We start from the raw sequence: 21,265 nt of genomic DNA, 5'->3' as shown, positions 1-21,265 counted from the left end.
AGTTTGGTAAATGAACCACACTTCTACAGTAAGTATTTTAGCAATCTAGAATTGTAGAGTCTAGAACTAGAATTAAATAACATAGAGTCTGAACTTGGTACTATATGTATATATACAGCTCTGGAAAATATATATATCAAGAGGAAGATGGATGATCACAAGCCATCCAACCAAAAACTGAACTGCTTGAATTTTTGCACCAGGAGGAAAGCAGCATAAAGTTATCCAAAAGCAGTGTGTAAGACTAGTGGAGGAGACCATGACTATATATATAGTAGTTTACTAGGCTGTAGCATTAATTTAGATTTTTTTTTGTTTATTTACTGTGTGTAGTCATATGAGTATACAATGTATGTATGTAGAATAATATTGACTACAACACATTTCTACCTGTTTTGGTCATAGTGAATAAGTACTGTATATTTGGCCGTGTTGAATCGACGTGTGTATACTGAACAAAGAGTTTTTTTTTATTTGTTTGCTAAGTTTCTCTTTGTGAAGCTCTTTTCTCATGTCATGCATTAGATTGTACGTTATTAAATAGGATTTGTTGCTTTGGGAAACGCTCCCTAGGTCTGTAAAAGCTGGATTGGGGAGGTTTAGAGCTTCTCCATTACAGTTTTTACATGGTCAAGATTCATAATTTCTCAGTTTAACATTTTGACAACAGATATGAACTTGGATTGTCCAAATACAGTGAGAACTATGTAATTCAGAACTATAAGCTTCATAGTTAGTTCTAGCAGGAAACTTCTGTCACTCGTCACTCGTATCCACTCTTAACCAATCAGCAGCTTCTACCTGTCTTTATAAGACCTGTTATACGGGATACATGCTCTTCTCGGCTTGCAGGCGCTTGCAGACGGGGCCTACTCCAAAGACTAACTTTATATAATTCGCTATCTAATTTATTGTTAATAATATTGAAATTAAAGCTGTTATTACACATCAATTACATGTTTGTTAATACGTTACTTGAGTAATAATTGGTGATTTTAATTAAGTTTATTTCATTTACTTAATATAAAGTATTAATGAGTATTTTATTAAGAAGTAATTCATGTTTAATGAATTGTAGCGCTAATATGACAAATACTGACCCAACGCTACAGAACTAAAGCTAACAGACTCTTTATAACTTGGTTTACGGCGCTTCGTTCGCTTTCTTCTCTTCAGCTGCTTGTTAGAGAATTGCGTTCAGCACTTTTTTGAGTTGGGAACGAGCTGGTTGAGCATCCTGAGCGTGAAAGAGTGAAGCAGCAGATGTGGAATGACAGAAATGCTAAAAAAGAGCAGCCTTTAGCATTCCCCACGGACAGTGGTGGAAATGTGAACAGTACCGCACATGATCTGGAACTCATGCCACCAGAAAACCCAACAACCAACCAACCATGCAAAACATTAGAAACAGATAGAGGTCTGGAACGCTTTTTCCTCCTTTTGTAGAGAATAATGTGGTTTATTTCACATGAAAGAAAGTCTCAGGCCTGTTGTGAGAAACACATGTATACAATTTTGGTCTTGCCCCGCGGTTCGGTGCCCCTAAAAGTGTTTAGTTTCACATGTATAACACAAAACGTGTGAATAAACAGCATATAACAGTATATACAGTATATACAGCATTTTAAACACTGTACATTAAGAGCTGACTAACTTACATGAAGCAATGCTTTAGTTATTAGTAAACATGAACAAGACATACAAGACTAATGCTTACTAATGGTAATATTAATATTAATTAACATTATCAGCTCTACTGAACTCTATTCTGTAGGTTTTCTCAGTATAAATTATTTACTAACCTAAAACTGAAATGTTCTATAATTCATAAAAGAATATATGTACTATACTCTATAATAATAATATACTAGTTCATCTCAAAAAATGAGAATATCAATGAAAAGTTACTTTATTTCAGTAATTCAGTTATATAGATGTATTAAACACACAGAGTGATTTATTTTAAGTGTTTATTTATTTTATTGTTGATTATTGATTATGGCTTAAAGCCAATAAAAAAATCAGTGTCTCAGAAAATTTGATTATTATATGAAACCAATTGGTACTTTTGACAGTGTGGGCGGTGTGCCAGGTCCTGCTAGAAAATGAAATCCTCCGCATCTCCACCACGCTCATCAGTGTAGATATATTCAGAAGCACTGCTGCTATTTTTTATCGATACAGGTGGAAGGTGTGAAAATAGACAATCGTTGGTGGGGTGTAAGATAGCAATGAGCAATGTAGAAAAGTATCAGCTATAGAATAGAACTGTCTGGTCTATTCCCACAATGTTTCCATTAAGATGCTGATGAAGTTTCGAATATATTGTATTTTCTTTAAGCTGATATACGTCATTTTTGGGATTTGGGGATTTAGGGGATTTAGCGCCTCTCTGGTGAGAATGGGTAATTGCACAGAGCATGCGGAACAATCATTTTAAACTGGGTTGGTGTGATGCGGTCTTCTCCTTTCAGAGCGGATGAATCCGATTCCAGGTTATGTTCAGTCAGAGAGAGAGAGAGAGAGAGAGAGAGAGAGCGCTCAATCAGAAACTTCACTCTGAGTTTCCCCTTCTGAAGGCCCCAATGCTCCACCAGCTGCTCGCGTACAGTATAACTCAGTAAAACTGAGCCGGATCCTCTTTTAGAGGCTGTACGTGTGACGAAAGTACGTAAAGACGATGCTTGACGTGGCCAGAAGAACAAATTAACTCTCTTGAAAAGCAAACTAAAACCCCAGTTTTTCTAGAATTAATATTTTATTAGGCTTTATTAGGTATCATTAAACACACTATATTTTATCCATATACTTCTCCACTTATAAATGCTTCTGATTTCAGTTTAAACTAAACTAAATAACACAGACTGCCGCTTTAAATTAAAGTAAAATCTTAAGACACCTGAAGATCAGAGATACTCAGCTGCAGTGTAATTCGTCAGTATATCCCACAGTGCCATGTGTGTGATGACCTCACTTAAACCGGGACGGTAATTACAGCGCATGGCACCACGGCGCAGAGTGGAAAAGTGCAGGAGAACCGCATCACTGGAACCCACATCAGAACCCCAGACGCCACCCACATGCCGGCTCCTCCAGAGGCCTTAAAGGGCCCCATTTACTGCAGTAAGTCAGTGGCTTTTATGTGATGCTTACCACCTGACGTCTTGTGTTTATGTTGGAGAGCGTCTGCTGGAGGCCAGGAAACTGATGTTTCTGCTGCAGCGGAGGAGCGAAAACCACCAGCGGTGGATCCCCTTCGAATAAATTACACCAAACTAAATGTTTTTCTTGAATTAAATGACTTTGTTTTATCATATCCAGCATTTTTGCGGTATTATGAAGATTTTATGCTGTAGATATCGTCGCTGTCCAATGAAAAACACTTATCTCCATTTTTGTCCATTTTTAGTTTACTACATAACTTGAACTCTTACTACAATCTGTCCCTCACACTGTGCCAAAATGTCTTGAATAACGGACCAATAGAAAGTCTTCAAAATGATCTGAAATAAACTCTTTTTACATTGAATTCCATTGAAAAATTTCAAGTTCTTTTCTATTTCCTGTAAAGTTGCTGTTTTAAAGATACTTGTTTTTCATTGGACAGCAATGATATGCAAATGAGCAAATGATCAGGTCTTTCCAAACCGCAGCGTATAGGGTGAAACGTATGAAGAAACCAAAAGAACTCTTGTCCTTAAACCAGTTTCGTTCAGACTTATAAGAACCATGGTGCTTTTTAGCAAATCAGCCTGCAGTTTCCACCAGGTTTAGTGGAACCCTCAAAACGTCACATCATATACGCCATCAACAGAGGGCGCTGCACAGCACTGGTGGACAGATGGTGTAATGGTTCATGCTTTTGTTCCCACTGTGAACAAACGTTCCTGTTTTTTTCTGGTGGGAACACGGCAAACTATTCAAAATTAGGTTTGCAAACCAGGACGATGCTGATTCCTCGCATTTAAAAAAGTGCTAATAGCTTACATTTAATAAAGTACACCTGGTGCACGCTTGCCTTAAATGAACTAATATCTACCATGAATTCCGACTGTGTTCACACACGAGTCTCCCAGCTCTGCATTCTCTGTGTTTCTCATTAACAGGCAGGGATTACCTGGACGGTTCCCGGTCCTGCAGTTTGCTCTCAGTGGGTTTTGGGCTCCTGAGCTCCTCCAGGGACCAAAAACCATCAGTGTATTGAATAGAAAGCATTCCAGCTCTGAGTAATCACCCCTGAGCCGTACGAGTTCAGAAAGAATGACGCCTCTCCCCATCCTGCCCTGTTCCCTGCGGGTATGTCAACACACTGCAGTGCAGAAACCTCGCAACTGCCACTGACAGGGCAAAGGGTTAACGCTCGCAGGCCTGGGTCAGCGGACAGACAGCCACAATAAAGAGGCTGTAAACTCTAACTCCAGCATTCTCAACTCTGTAGAGCTTCTGGAGCTCAAACAACCTGAGGGTGGAATGAGGAACGAGGGGCCAGGTAGCTAAAACATTTAATTTCACAGTATTTTATTTAAGTATTTTATCATCTTCAGTAACACAGATGCTGTGAAGTATCGTAAAAAAAAATAGACAGCACTTAATGCTTCCCTCTGATGATAACAACTTTTATGAAGATGCGGATTTCATTTTCCAGCAGCACTTGTCACACTGCCCACACTGCCCCAAAAGTACTCCTTGTTTTTGTATAATATTCTAATTTGGAAAAAATAAGATTTCACTTAAAAATGATGAGTTTCTTTGATTTTACCAAATTGAAAACCTCTGGAATATAATCAAGAGGAAGATGGATGATCACAAACCATTAAACCACCAAACTGAACTGCTTGAATTTTTGCACCAGGGGTAAAGCAGCATAAATGATCATGATGCTAAGATGTATGAAAAAAACCCCACCAGGGTAATTCCACCAAATATTGTTTTTATTTCTGAACTCTTAAAACTTCATCAATATTAACTTTTTTTTAATGTTTTATTTGCATTATTTGAGGTCTAAAAGCTCTGCATATTTTTATTTTGTTAGTTCAGCCATTTCTTATCATTTTCTGTAAATAAATGCTCTAAATGAGAATATTTTTATTTGGAATTTGGGAGAAATGTTGTCTGTAGTTTATAGAATAAAACAACAATGTTCATTTTACTCAAATATAAACCTATAAATAGCTAAATCTGATGGCATGTGTGTGGTAGCTACACATGTCCCTGTGAAATAGCTTGTAGGAGCTTTTTGGAAGTTGTAGTAGTTTTTGTTCTTTGGTGGTTTTTGGTCTGAACTACAGGACAGAAAAGAGGAGGGACACTTCAGAACGTCTGAAAGACAAAGCTAGTCTGTGTTTGTCTGTGTTTGATGGGAAACCTGGGCCACGCTGCTCAGACAGACGAATAACTTGGCATCCAGACAGACAGACGGACTGTAAAAGCAGCCGCAGAAAATTCAGCAGCAGCACATTTCCTCTTTAATCTGCGAGTGGCGAGAGCTGAAAGTCATTAGGCTCAGTTCTGCGTTTTAGACTAAGTTTCCCATTCAGCGTCTGCAGCATCAGCAGCCCAGACCACAGCAGCCTTGATAAGGTTACAGGAGCCCGACATCCCATAATCTCTCTTCATTCAGAGCCGCAGGACACATCTGCTGCTCGTCTGAACAGGGTATCCCGTTAAAACCTGAAGAGCGGGGGGTGCAGTACGAGTAGAGAGCGGGGAGAGTGTGGTCCAGAATACGGGTGGCACAATATATCGATATTGCTTATTGATACATTATCGATATGTGACGTCTAGACTTACTAAAGTTACTGCTTCATTACTCCACATGGTGGCGCTGAAAAAGGTGGTTATTAAATTGTGTGAATTTGAAATAAATACCAATTAATATATAATTCCTGCTATTTGATTATTTATATATAAGTATTTTATCATCTTTACTAACACATATGCTGTGAAGTATCGTAAAAAAAAATAGACAGCACTTCACGCTTCCCTCTGCTGATAACAACTTTTATGGAGATGCGGATTTCATTTTCCAGCAGGATTCGGCACACTTCCCACACTGTAACTTTACCAAAAGTACCAATTGGTCTTTCATAATATGCTAATTTTCTGAGACACTGATTTTTGTGTTTCAATTTAGCTGTAATCATAATCAATATTCAACAATAAAAGAAATAAATGCTTAAAATAGATCACTCAGATAGATAGATAGATAGATAGATAGATAGATAGATAGATAGATAGATAGATAGATAGATAGATAGATAGATAGATAGATAGATAGATAGATAGATAGATAGATAGAAAAACACATCCCCTCCTCCAGACATCCCATAATCCCCAGCACTCTACAGCTTTACACACACAATATCTAATTCTGTTGCAGTGATGGGATCACCATTTAAGGGAGGTTCCCTAAACAAAGGGTTAACCTTTGGGCTTCTGAAACTGGAGACCAGAAATATCCTGGACGTCTTTTTTTACTGGTGGTTTATTTTATTTAACTTTAACATGTGAAAAAATGCATATCTAAAAACAGTAATTGAAATAACAAATTAATAACTGAAGAAGGCATGACTGGATCTATTGATCCATTGATCTATCTACTGACTTTGCTGTTTATCATTTATAATCTATAACTATCTATAACTTGTGAAAAAGCAGATTTTTATATATAATAGTAGTGTATATATATATATATATATATGTGCGCATAAGTAAGTACAATCTTTATTCTTATAATTGCACGTTTACCTACTTAATCTCATAATTTCAGATAAAATAAGAAGAAATTTATTATAATTTTATAAAACCTATGAAACTGTAGTTCAATGAAATTTCCTAGCAAAACATTAATTATTTGCTTGTCACACAAATTAAACCTGTGCTGAATATGAGAAAAATGCAGTTTTCTATCTATAATTCACTCCAAAAATATAAATTTAAAAATACAGCTTTGGAAAAAAATAGAGACCACTTATAAATGATGAGTTTCTCTGAATTTACCAAATTAAAAACCTCTAGAATATAATCAAGAGGAAGATGGATGATCACAAACCATCAAACCACCAAACTGAACTGCTTGAATTTTTACACCAGGAGTAAAGCAGCATAAAGTTATCCAAAAGCAGTGTGTAAGACTGGTGGAGGAGAACATGATGCCAAGATGCATGAAAAAAAACTGTGATTAAAAAAACAACCAGGATTATTCCACTAAATATTGATTTTCTGAACATTTTCTGAATGTATTTATTTACAAATAGAGTTAAGCTGCTGTTCGCTAATAAATGTCAATTCTTTTGGACCACAGGCCTCAATCTGTGTTAAATGCAAGACTACATAAGAAATTTAAAAGAAAAAAAAATTGAGTTGTCCATTGCAATGGATTCAGAATCTTAAGGGGTTAATTACAAACAAGTAGTAATTAAGTAATTAAGTACAAATTACTGATTCCAAAAAAGAGCATAACTACAAAGTACATATCTATTTCAGCATAATTTAAGTATATATATATATATATATATATATATATTTTTTTTTTTTTTCACAGAGTTCAGCACTTCCAACAGTCTCTTACCACAGAAGAAGAAATTTCTCCGAAGTTTAATAAAAGTCCCTCTTCCTCCTGCAGTGTCCCGCTGTCCCCTGTCCCTCAGTGAGCACCTGTTAAAGCTCTGACTGGCCGTCTCGTCCACGCCGTGTCCTCCTGAGCTGCTCTGAGGACAGTCCTCCAACTCCAAACATCCCATTCAGCCTCAAGCCGCAGCCCTCAGCCAATCAGAGGCCTGGGCGTGCCCCCGTCTCTCTAACTCAATCACTGAGGCTGATAATCAGAGCCATTCCTCTGTTGCTTCATGACCTTCACGCAGATACAGGACCACGGCAGGCTCTTCATAAACACCGGTTCTGCGGTTCTGCGGTTCTGCCGCTGCACGGTAGCACATGTGGTTAATGGATCTGAAACCCAGACTCTGCTACATGTAAAGAGACCCGGAGGAACCCGGCCAGAGTCAACAGAAGCTCCAGAGCTGGAGGGTTTTAATGCACTGCTGAGCTCAGCGTTCAGCACTCAGGAGAAACTCAGCATGTTCTCACAGTTTTCCATCATTGCTTTCATATGGAATAATAATAATGTAAAAAAAAAAACTTTTAATTTAATTTACACCTTCTGAAATAAAAAAAATATTCTATCAGGAGTCTCTCAGGAATCTGCGCTTACAATACATTATAATTAATTATAATTAATATTATATTCAAGACAAGAATAATTTATGAGTGGTTAAAATATGTTTAAAGGATTATTGAGGGTGTGTTTATAAGTTTATAAGTTGGAAGCTTTTGATAAAGTCATGACAAAGTCTGCAAGCTGGAACTGAGTTTCTGGATGGTTGGATGGATGATGTTTCCATGAACCTTGGTACTCAGTTACATCACAATATGCAAATGAGTCAATAATCAATTATACCACTCCCCTGATGACCATATCCAACCATCTCTGTCTCACCGCAATCAGATGAACACTACTGCTGCTGCTGAAGCTCAGCCCTCCTGCCACGCGTGCTCCTAAACCCATACATCATCCAGTGCAAATTTAAGCTGAGGGTGGAGGCAGCGAAAATCAGGGGGTGTGTCTCTGATAGCAGTGAGAGGCAATTGCTTGAATGTCATCGGGGGGGGGGGGGAGATGTTATTGATTATATTCTGATTTGCATATTGTGATGTAACTGCGTTCCAAAGTAGTACAGTTGAACAGGAGGGCGCTGAAGAGGCGGAAATAAAAGCGCAATAAAATCGTTTTTTTTAGGATTAGAAAATGTTATAATAATTTTAAGCTGCTATGTTTTTATCAACACATTTTAGCTATTAATGAATAAAATATGGTTTAGGGTTTAGTGGCTCCTTAAGACTTTAAGACACGGCATTTTAAGCTGGTAAATCGGGCATTTATATAAAACCTAAACACAACTCCTAAAAAACCTTGTTTTTTCTCTGTTCTCTCTGTTCTGTCGCTGCATCTGTTTGTCTGTAAATACCAGGGGTGTAAGGTTACACATGTCACGGTCACGGGTGAGATGTTTGGGCTGAAACTGGAGACCAGACCAGGTGTGAAGGTTTTTAAACAGGAAGACGAATTCTGTTCTGTCCACAACAACGCTGACCATCAAACATGCTGATCTTGTACCTGAATTTAAGTACAGTATCACTAATGGTTTGGTTACGGTCTTGATGTAAAAAGCAATGAAGCTAATTTATGATGCTAATTGAGTTTGTATGTTTGTTTTCTGTTTCGTAAAGAGATAAAAAAAGAGAAAATGAGTTTTGGAAAAAGCTTGGAATATGTTTTTTATAGGCAGGTAGATTTCCAGATTTGTATCAATGACTGTTTATTTACACAACAATTATTATTTACAAGTTTACAAGCGTATAAACAGACAAACTCTACAAACAGAGACAACGGACTGCTAACTTTATGACTCCAAAGCCATGAAGTTTGCTAACCCTTCCTTCTACAACGATGGACTCTCACAGGTAAGTAAAAGTTTTTAACAGCACAGTTGCCCCTAAACCCATACATCATCCAGTGGCTCTTCCGAACTTCATCTCCCTGAGGATGGAGTCAGCTAAAATTAGGGTTTTTTTCCCTTTAAAGCTTTAATCAGTTTGCTGGCTTTTGGATCCACGTGGCTACCAGACCAGGCAAAATCTGGCAAAAATATATTTAAAATAAACAGTAGAGACACAGCTGGACGAACACAGCCTTCAGTTTTTCCAGTAGCCTGACCCAAACACTGCCTCAATAAAAACCCAAAATAGAACAGTACTAACTGCCCAAAATATACAGCTCTGAAAAAATGATGAGTTTCTTTGATTTTACCAAATTAAAACCTCTGGAATATAATCAAGAGGAAGATGGATGATCACAAACCATCAAACCACCAAACTGAACTGCTTGAATTATTTTTGCACCAGGAGTAAAGCAGCATAAAGTTATCCAAAAGCAGTGTGTAAGACTGGTGGAGGAGAACATGATGACAAGATGCATGAAATTAAAACTGTGATTAAAAACCAACCAGGGTTATTCCACCAAATATTGATTTCTGAACTCTTTAAAAAAACTTTATGAATATGAACTTTTTGTTTTCTTTGCATTATTTGAGATTATTATTATTATTATAACAATTCAATGCATAATAAATATGGCTATAATGGGTTATGCACTTTTATAAATAGGAATGCATTATAATATGAATGTGGTTATAGAGTCTAATAGAGATGATATTCACAGACGGTTTTACAGAAACATCTGTACAGAGCTGAGTGAAGGTGTGTGTAGGGTTGCAGTGTTGTGTATAGGAATGCAGCAGAAATGTAGCATAGCGTAAAGCGGATTTATGACTTCCTCAGCCCCGGAGCCGAAAGCACAGCAAGCGTTTCTTCATGCGGAGAAAGAAACGAACTGCAATAATGAAGCTGTGGGAGGTCCAGCGAGAGGGTCCGGGCAAGAGAGAGGGGTCTACAGCTTTATTTTATGCTTCAGGTGGGAGATACCATCTTCCAAACATCTTTCACTCATCTGCTGTTTTCCTCACTGGGATACGACGACATCAAAGCTGCGATCCCAGCCAATAAAAACACAGGACAGGAGCTGTCACTCTAAACCCCTCTTTAATGGAAACACATTTTCCATGTATAGAAAAATACATAACATAACATACCATAGCGGACTGAAATTCAGCACCAGCCGACTTTTACTGGAGTTTTTCTCCTAAAGGAACGTTTTTCAAAGGAAATTAGATATCAGGACTAAGCTGTCGAGCGCTGGAACGCTACTGGATCTGATTATTAAAGGTCAAGCCCTCCATAACTGAACAAAGAGACGCTAAAATTTCTGAATCTAAGCCATACCACCTTCAGCACACTCTTCTCCTTCTCCAGGTACTAATCCAGATCCGCACATGTGCTCTGAATCTTCTGTACACAGCTTCTGTCAACAGCATGTTCCCATCTGCACCGCAGTTATCTATTAAAACTATCTTTAAAACGACAGAGAAACAAACAAAACAAGCTCATAAACTAAGAAGTTTACCACCGAAACCCAGAGAATAGAGAGAATAGATCTCTTATCATCAGAAAACTAAAAAAATCTGTATCCAGGAGGAAGTGAGGGAATGTGTTTCTATTCAGAAGAAAGATGAAAGTGATCAGAAACAATAAATGATAGTTAAATTATAAATTTAGATTGATATTTAAAGTAATATTTATTGATCTACACAGGATAGTGTGTAACTTGTGTATTGCATGTGTAATGCATGTGTAATGCATGTGTAATGCATATGTAATGCATGTGTAATGTATGTGTAATGCATGTGTAATGCATGTGTAATGCATGTGTAACATATGTGTAACGTATGTGTAATACATGTGTAATGCATGTGTAATGCATGTGTAATAGAGGTGTAACGCATGTGTAATTGATGTGTAATGGATGTGTAACACATGTGTAATGGATGTGTAATGCATGTGTAATGGATGTGTAACACGTGTACTGGATATGTAATAGATGTGTAATTGATGTGTAATGGATGTTTAATGAATGTGTAATAGATGTGTAATGCATGTGTAATAGATGTGTAATAGATGTGTAACGCATGTTTAATGAATGTGTAATAGATGTGTAATGCATGTGTAATAGATGTGTAATAGATGTGTAATGCATGTGTAATGTAAGTGTAATAGATGTGTAACACATGTGTGCTAGATATGTAATAGATCTGTAATTGATGTGTAATGGATGTTTAATGAATGTGTAATAGATGTGTAATAGATGTGTAACGCATGTGTAATTGATGTGTAATAGATGTGTAACGCATGTGTAATGCATGTTTAATTTCTTATTATCTTAGTGCATTTTTAGCATTTACTGTTACTATTATAATTTTTTTCTTTATTATATTTTTTATAAATACTTTACTTTTTATGCATTCATTTTTTATGCTCATTTTATTTAGATTTTCCTGTATTATTCTTAAGAAATGATTTAATATTTTAAAATTGCACATTATTCTTTCATTTTCTCCCTGTATGGTTTTCTAATCAATTCTTTGTTCAGTATGTGAGCAAAGACATGACCGTAATATTAAAAAAATAAATAAATGGTTAAAAATCAGAAGAAGAAGAACAAGAAGGAGAGGAAATAGAAGAAGAAGAAGAAGAAGAAGAAGAAGAAGAAGAAGAAGGCGAATAGCTCCAATCAATAAATGATCTGTGTTTAAAGTTGCTGTATTTGTTTGTTTGTCTGTTTTTTGTTGCTTTATTGTATTATAATGTAAAACGTTGTTCTTAAATGTACAGTTACAGACAGTTACAATGTAAAGACATTTAAAATACATAAAAAATATTGTATTATGTTTTATGCATTGATTAAATCTTCTCCACTCTGAGACAAAAGCAGGTCTGTAAGTTTGTGAAGAGCGAGAGACGGTTTTAATGTTCCGGTAAAAGTAAAAGAAAAACTACAGCTTTACCAAAAACACATCCCTGCAGTGACACCAAACACCAGTTCATAAAGATAATTCACGCACTGACAGACACGAACAGGCATTTAGTCAAACGGCTGGCATAACTCGAAGCAGAAAAACCATAAATGAAGAATTATGGGATGGCCTTTAGCTTTTCAAAAGAGACATTCTTCACATTTCTGCTGATGAGTCTGCGGCTCTGATGGATATTATTCTCCGCTCTGGATCCAGACGATGAGCTCTGATTGTTTGGGTTGATGAAGTACTTCAGCGTTCAATGTCAACTTAATATGATGAAAATATGATGATGAATCAATAGAATATTCATTCTTATTTCTCATGCAAACAGCAAAATTTCAGGATGTGCTGCCAGTTCAGTTACTGGGGAATCTCCTGCATTTTTGTAATCATATCAACCTTTTTCTTCAGTAATCTATTTAATCTAAGATTAAAAAAATAAAATAAATGCGAGTGAGCTCATGATGAGAAATGAACGACGATCAAGAACCAAGAAACCAAGAAAGACAAACTAAATAAATCATTATAAATGCTGAAAAGATTCATGAAACCATAGAAATAGAATATTATATACAGTGTTTCTGTGCTATTCTTTGTTTGGGGTTATTGAGTGCTTTTCATGTTGATTGTGGGGGTTGTTTGTGTGTTATATAAGTAAATATATTTGGCCCGTTTTCCTGTGCTACAACTGCGCCCTCTTGCTGCTTTTAGGCTCTTTGGCTCGTTTCCTGCGCTACAACTGAACATTCTCGCAGCTTTTAGGCTCTTTGGCCCGTTTTTTGCACTACAGCTGTGCATTCTTGTCACTTTTAGGCTCTTTGGCCCATTTTCTGTGCTAGAACTGAAGACTCTCACCACTTTTAGACTCATTGGCCCGTTTTCTGCGCTACAGCTGCGCATTCTGGTCGCCTTTAGGCTCTTTGGCCGGTTTTCTGTGCTACAACTGAACACTCTCGCCACTTTTAGACTCTTTGGCCCGTTTTCTGACACCTATCGTTTAAACTTTGAATCTCACGTTATAAAAACCTGCGGGCCAACTTTCCTTTTATTTCTAAAATACCTTGCGGGCCAATTCAAAAAAGAAATTGGGCCGCAAATGGTCCGAGGGCCGTAGTTTGGACACCCCTGCTATATGGTGATGAATTAACTCTAAAACATTAACTCTCGTGCTGAGTCGGACCATATGCCATATGTTAGTTTTACACATTCAGTTTTACTGTACAGGAATAACGTCCTCCTGTCTTTTTCCACGTTTAGCCCGAGTGGGTTTTAGATATTTAGACTCATTACTGTGGCGCTCGGTACCCGCTGCCAGCTTGTGGCTTTTGGAGACAGCTGTGGCCTCGCTAACTGATGCCATACAACCTGATTAAAGCTGCAACATGTGCAAAACGAAATGAAGTCTGAGGGACATCTAAACACTGTCAATCACTAAAACACTAACAGTAAAAATACACAGCAGAACCGAGGAAACACGTTTAATAGACTGAATTTAACTTTGTTTTATAATACAGGGCACTATTGTGTGGATATAGTGCACGCACATGTGCAAAAAATAGGATTTATCTTTTGCATTTTTTATATGGTTCTATTTTACTGACCTGATACTGTTACCTGATATGAAGAGAAATGGTGCCAACTTCAATGTGAAATGGGCCAACTGCCTTTTTAAGGCTAATTTGTGTCCAATTCTGACACAAATTCAGCATTTCTTTTATTAAGATGCCAATTCTCATGGATTTTTTTCAATAAAATGTTTAATCAACATAAAAACAGTGTAATTGTGGTTTTAATTCCATTTGCAGTAATTGCTTTTTAAGTTAAAATATTCTCCTGTCAGGAGGTTAACAGAGTTATGCGAAAGGGCAAAGACAGGGAACATGCAATTAAACCACGATCACAGGCTGCAGTAAATCACAGCATCACATGCAGAAACACAGACTCTTCTTCAGAAGCAGCGTGACCTACTGTACTCTCTCTCTCTCAGACTCCGGCTGCTGATGGAGAAACAGCAGCATGACCTACTGTACTCTCTCTCTCTCTCTCTCTCTCTCAGACTCCGGCTGCTGATGGAGAAACAGCAGAATAACCTACTGTACTCTCTCTCTCTCTCTCTCTCTCTCTCTCTCTCAGACTCCGGCTGCTGATGGAGAAACAGCAGCATGGTCTACTGTACTCTCTCTCTCTTTAAATAGTTTTATAATTGGTTTTCTTAGTAAAAATATATTAAAAATATATTTACGCTATTTAATATGTCCAGTGGTGTAAAAATGGGGAAAAACAAATCTAAACCAGCAAAAAACATGTTTAGTATTCAGTTTTTTGATGAATGTGTTTTGATTATACTGTGTTGTTTCAGATCTTATGCTTATTTTCCTATAAAACGAACCATTTTATTGCCAGAGGTCACAAATTAAGCAATCAAAGTACCGAACCGAAGATCTGCTCAGAGACAGATGGCACCTCAGTATCTCTGCCAACCAGCAGTACAGAATTCATCCCTCTGATACACGGCTATGCCAAGACTATAAAAAATATAATAATCCATAAAACTTTTTAAATGTAAAAAGGAATGGGCCATGGCAACCCCAAATCAGAAACTATAACTCTATAGAAGATACTAAATAAAATAACAAAGTTTCTCACACTCACTATGGCTTGTTTTTTATTTAATATATTTAATTTTTTAACATGTCTGTTCATTCCTGCATTTCAAACAAACAAAAAAAACATAACACCGTGTATTGTGATCAGATTAATCACTATTCCAGATTTTTTGGGGGAAATAAATGGACTTGTGAGCTGAGGACCAAAAATGAAAAGGACCATCCAGACTGTTCTCAGTAACAACTGTGTCAGCATCAAGTACTTTTCAACAAGAAAATTCAGAAATGGATGAACATATTAATAAATATAATTATAGTTAAGCAGATTAAACAAAAATCGTGGGTTCCTAAACTGTCTGCAATCGAATAAAACCCAAAGTAAATGAATTTCTTTATGCTGTCCCAACATTTTTTTTATTTGAGGTTGTTTATTTAGCGTAAAAAGCTGTTTATGCACCAGATATATTCTCTAATATTCTCCATTAGTCACGTAAATGTATGAAAAGTGAAAGATCAGACACCTGTCTCGCTCCAGAACCCAGAACTGCACCTCATGCACATTGGTCGCATTTTTGGGAAGTTGTCCATAGAAAATCGATGAGCTGCTTTCCTTTGATGAATGGTCGTATTTTAAACACTGTGGGGTCATTAAACTGACATGCAACTCTCCGCCCACTTCTTTCCACTACAGGAAACCTCTAAAACTTTCTTTCTGAAGAAAAAAAAAATTGAAAAGTATTTTTTTTTAGTATGCAAATGTATAGATGTGATTATTTGATATGTTGTTTGCATGTAGAATTCTTTTTTTTTTAAATATCACATATAATAAATTCTCTCATGTTTGTAATATAATAATATGGAGTTAGCCCTATTGTTAGCAATATATATATGAGAGCTATCACTCGGCAGCTTGAGTTACAGCGTCAGTGTGTCTTCGCTATCGTAACTATGGGAAAAGTACACCTTGCACATCTCCAGGGGGCGCCAGCAGCTCATTTACGGGAACAGCAATGTTATTTTATTTACTATTCTGTTTATTGTTGATGTAAAAGTTTGTGCTGCTGTGTGTTCATGTGTGTGTAATAAGTGGGGGTGTACGCTCGGCTCGGCGCGCCTGTGTTACCGAGATAGCGATGAACTGTTGTCAGGGTTTTAATCAGCCAGTGGAGCTCCACTGGCTGATTAAAACCCTGACAACAGTCAACAGAAGACCACGCACATCAGTGTAGATATATTCAGAAGCTCTGCTGCTATTTAAACCAGGCAGAAGGACGGAGTGAAAATGGAGTGTTGGCAGGGTGTAAGATTGCAATGAGCATTACAATGCTCTTTACAAAGGGGCAATGCACATTAATCTACATTTCAGTTTCCACCAGTGTAAATAGGGATAGCGACCGTTATCATGATCCTAAACCCCTAAACGTCCTGAGTACTGAATCTGCAGGGCTACATGAGAATGATGGCTGGCCCGTCTCAAAGCCGCTTCCTGAATGGTCGGTGCGTTTAAAGCTCTAAAGCGATTGGCCAGATGCCAGACGGCGCACGGTGAAGCTGGAATCCGGAGAGTCCCGGCGGCATCGCTTCTCCAGGTGCTGATAGGAGGTTTATGTATAGTAAAGTTTCCTAAACTGCTACTGAATTTCCTGCAGTGAAAATCTCACCATCTGCTGCTCACGTTCCTCAGAGCTCCATCTCCCAGAGGAGCTCCAGCACCAGACCAGACTGTACCCAGCACAGCTCCTCCACCAGCACCCTCCTCACGCTACTCTTACACATTCTACACACTGGTTTATCAAATATAGAGGCAAACATGGAGAGTTTGTTTAGTTGTGGGATTGTATTTTAATCGTCTTTTTATTTATCTAATTTTCTGTTTTACATTTTGGCCTTATTATTTATTTATGTATTTTTTCTATTCATGGCATACTTTTATTTTATACCCTGGTTTACTTTTATTTATTCTTTTATTTAATCATTTGTCGCACCTTTTATTTTATTTCCATTGCTTACTTTCTTTATAACCTTGGTGTTATTTTTAGCTACTTAATTTTTCATTCCTCTACTTTTCTTTATATGTGTTTGTTAACTTTTATAATTCTAATGATTTATCTCTTTATTTTATTGCTCTACATTTTAGCCTGTCTACTTCTCCTTTTATTCTGAATTATTTTATTTTTTCTCAATTACTTTAAATCTTTTATTGCTTGCTTGTTTTTTTAATGCTCTTACTATTTATTTTTATTTAATGTTTTATTTATGAAGTTCTCATTTCACCATAACCTGATAAAATATTTAATGTTGATTTTTTTTTTTTTTTAATTTATTTTTAAGTACCAAATGTTTAAGTTGCAAGTGCTCGGTTGCAATGAAATGAAGGTTGATTGATTGTATATATAGATATATTTTTTAACATAAGTGATGCCAAAAACATTGATAGAAAATATAATATTTTTTTTATAATAAAAAAAGTTATTTATTTATTTTTTAAGTTTTTTTTTTTAAGGAAATCAGTGCTTAAAGAATCTCTGCTATTGTAAATAGTGATTTTTCTCATAAGGAAGGGTAGAGGGTTCCTGCTAAGCTCTTCCCTCCCGGCCCCACTGATCACTTTCACAGATGTTGCTTCAAAAACACAGGAAAACTTAAATTCACATCATAATTCCTGCGATGCTCGGCTGTGAGAGGTCCGCTCTCTCTGATCTCTTTCATTCTTGATTTAACAACAAAACAAGACGAGGCAGGAGAGCATAATAATAATTCATTCATCAAACACAAGAGAGATTTATAAAGTTAAAAAACTTCCGTTATTTAAACATACAATTAAATAAGATACAGAAACACAGTAATGAATTTTTATTTATTAGTTTACATTAGATTAGATTAGTAAAGATTGGTGTCAGAAGTGGTTCATGTAGTGTTGTGTTTAAACTCCACCCACTAGATGGCAGTGTTGAACTCTGTCGTTAAGCCCCCCTGTTCTGATTGGATAAAAAGTTAAATAACTCACTTGATTTTCCCACTGTGAAAATTTGTGTAATTAGTGACCAAAACATATATTTTACTTCTAAAAATCTTTAAAAAAAAACACACACAAACACATATCATGCAGTCTCAGCATGTATTAACCCCTAAATAAAAATATAATAAATGACACAAAAAATTACACAAAAATTATTATTTCTGGTAAAAAAATAATTTTATATAGAATTATATAAGAAATGTAATCAACATTTTAGACTTCTGTTTGTTTGATGATAAGCAACAATTCATGGTTATTTCTCAAGTGTTCTTGTGATTTGTTAGTCTTTTCCCCACTGTGAAAAATTGAGTAATTGGCAACTTAAACTTATATTTTACTTCTAAAATTTTTCAAAAACACAAACACATATAGTGCAGTGTCAGCATGTATTTATTAACCATTACAAAAATCTGCCTCAGTCACAGTTTATAGTTTATTCTATTATAGACATTCAGAAATTATGGATTTATTCAGTATTGATTTAATAAGAAGAACTTTACAGTAGATTTCTCTTATTCTTTCTACAATATGATCCAACTCAGATCTGATTTTATCTGATTAGATCTAATCTATTATCTATTATTTAAGATTATATATATATATAAATAAGCTGAACTGGCAGAAATATTACCCAACAAACCCCAACACCACATTTCTGCTGCTTCACACTGCCACCTACTGCCTGACTTTGGGACTATAGTACTTATTGGTTGTACTGTGCTGTACTGTATTGCACTGTGCTGTGCTGTACTGTGCTGTACTATGCTGTGCTGTACTGTACTTTACTGTACTGTACTTTACTGTACTTTACTGTACTTTACTGTGCTGTGGTGTGCTCCGGACCGCTGGGCGGCGCTGTGCTGTACTGTACTGTTCTCCGGACCGCTAGACGGCGCTGTACCGATCAGTCTCCGTCAGTCCTCCCGCAGTTCTGTGCTCCAGCACGGGGTCAGAGCCGCAGGTTGAGGATGATCCGCGCGGGGTTTCGGTTCCTCCAGTCCGCCGTTCAGAACACCGGACAGGTAAGTCCTCGCGCCTCCCCGCGCGCTGCTCTCACTCCTCACACCGTAACCGGCTCTCTGCTCCGGGGCTCGGTTACCGCAGGCGGTGAGCTGTGGTTTCCGTGACCTACAGAGCGGCCGGTGCTGCGTCAAACTCTGCTACCCGTCCAGATACGCTTCCTACCAGTGACCAGTGCGCAGCACGGACACATTTTACTGTAATATTTTTACGTTTTTATGATTAATTATGATTTTATGATGAATAGCAAGATTAGCACGGTTTGACAGAAACTAACACAACTCGTCAGAACACCGGTGTTCTGTCAAAGTGCTACCAAAATGTGCTACCTTACGACACTGCGCATGCGCTGACCAACATTTTTTTTAATATGTTTTCATATTTTTCCTGACAGTTCCTTAAGTTTTTATTGGGAGCATTAAACAACCTGCTTGCATGATAAAAACACTGTAAATAGCGGTTAAAAAATAATAATAAACTATAAAAAGCGGTTTCTACTCCTCTGGAGTAATGAAACATCACACTGCTCAGCCCTATCAGCTCTCCCTCCTGCCCCACCCCTAAACCCATACATCACTGTCATGTTAAGGTTATCATATCATATATATATATATATATATATATATATATATATATATATATATATATATATATATATATATATAATTTGTTGGTTATTAATATTAAAATGTTAATATTGATATTTTCAGGCCTGCAGAAGTCCTCTGGCAGTGGTGGAGCAGGTCAGGGGGTATTATGTGGACTGGAGGATGCTGAAAGATGTGAAGAGGAGACAGATGGCGTACGATTTCTCAGACACACGACTACGAATCAACGCCCTCAGGAAGAACACTGTGTTACCCAAAGAGTTACAGGTGCTCGAGATTATTTATTAGTTGTTCCACTGGTCAGAAATAAGGATGCATAAATATCGATACTGAAATTGGTATTAGGCCCAATATAATGCTAATGTACTTATACTCGACAACAAGGTCCTGATATCAACATCTGATAGCTTAAGCCTACTACTGCGCTAAAGAACACACAGTCGCAATTATATATATATTGAGTAAATAATTGATGTATATGCATATATGTATATATGTGTGTGCAAGCGAGCCCCGTCAGCCCTTTCACCTGATGCCTTGAAAGTCTCATCCGATTGGCTGATGTGGTCCTGAAGTCACATGATTACGCTGAAGAAATTAACATGCGTCCATAGAGTAAAACAAATCTCTTTTTTAGCATAATTTCTTTAATTTATTTCAAATATGCTTGTTTGGAACAGTAAATATATATATATTTCTACATTAAAACCCAGCTTTACAAATTAACTGTTGCATTTCACTACTTTACACTACCAACTACACTTTTACATTATTACACTATCCTGTGGGTTATGAGTATTGAAGAACATGGTGAAAATAAGGAGGAGAATAATAAATTATACAGAAAAACAACATACACAACTACAGAGTGAAATATACTTTTCCCACACAAATCATCCTGAGATTAAACAGACAATGATCTTGCGCTCGTGTTTCTACAGGAGGTAGCAGATAAGGAAATCGCTGCTTTGCCTCGAGACAGCTGTCCCGTCCGCATTCGTAACAGGTGTGTGATGACCTCTCGGCCGCGGGGAGTGAAGCGCAGGTGGCGCGTGAGCCGAATCGTCTTCAGACACCTCGCCGACCACAACCAGATGTCCGGGGTACAGCGAGCTATGTGGTGAAAACCTGCAGCCTTTACAGTGGATTTACTGCAGTTTAGTGGACAGTGTGATGCTGTAGACGGGTCTGGATCAGGACTCAGAGATTAACAGTCTGACTTGTCCTTAACTTGTGTAATATATATAAATATATATATAACATTCTGTTTCATTTTTCTGCCACTGAGGATATTGACCTCCAATATGTTAAAATGAGTCTGGTCAGTGTTTCATTGTTTCAAATGTAATAAAATGTGTACAATATAAAAGTGTGAAAATCATTTTTTGAGTTGAGTTAAATAAATTGCATAAATAAATGAAATAAAATTATTAGTAAGCTGTTGCGTATAGTATTTTCTGCTAAATTATTAGCTATATACAA

The 21,265-nt window shown here is 36.9% G+C and overlaps 2 protein-coding genes across 5 annotated transcripts in view; one reads left to right on the top strand and one right to left on the bottom strand.

Annotated features, from left to right (window-relative positions):
• tnn (tenascin N) overlaps positions 1 to 7,718 on the bottom strand; it is a 33,002-nt gene extending 25,284 nt beyond the window's left edge. For 3 of the 4 annotated variants that reach the window (XM_022677748.2, XM_022677749.2, XM_049481915.1), the window contains exon 1: positions 7,571 to 7,718. The gene's annotated coding sequence lies outside the window, so the exon portion shown is untranslated. The remainder of the gene's footprint in view (positions 1 to 7,570) is intronic. The other variant, XM_022677750.2, reaches the window with a different exon arrangement.
• An 11,331-nt stretch (positions 7,719 to 19,049) lies between these two features.
• Positions 19,050 to 21,152, top strand: mrps14 (mitochondrial ribosomal protein S14). Its single transcript, XM_022677751.2, has 3 exons — positions 19,050 to 19,177; positions 19,886 to 20,050; positions 20,725 to 21,152. Exons 1-3 carry the CDS (start codon positions 19,124 to 19,126, stop codon positions 20,905 to 20,907), a joined length of 402 nt encoding a protein of 133 aa, XP_022533472.2. The 5' UTR covers positions 19,050 to 19,123; the 3' UTR covers positions 20,908 to 21,152.
• The last annotated feature ends 113 nt before the right edge of the window (positions 21,153 to 21,265 follow it).

The sequence above is a fragment of the Astyanax mexicanus genome, chromosome 8 (genome assembly GCF_023375975.1).
Source record: "Astyanax mexicanus isolate ESR-SI-001 chromosome 8, AstMex3_surface, whole genome shotgun sequence".
In the NCBI taxonomy this organism is placed as follows: Eukaryota; Metazoa; Chordata; class Actinopteri; order Characiformes; family Acestrorhamphidae; genus Astyanax; species Astyanax mexicanus.
This window is presented reverse-complemented; position numbering and strand designations above follow the sequence as displayed.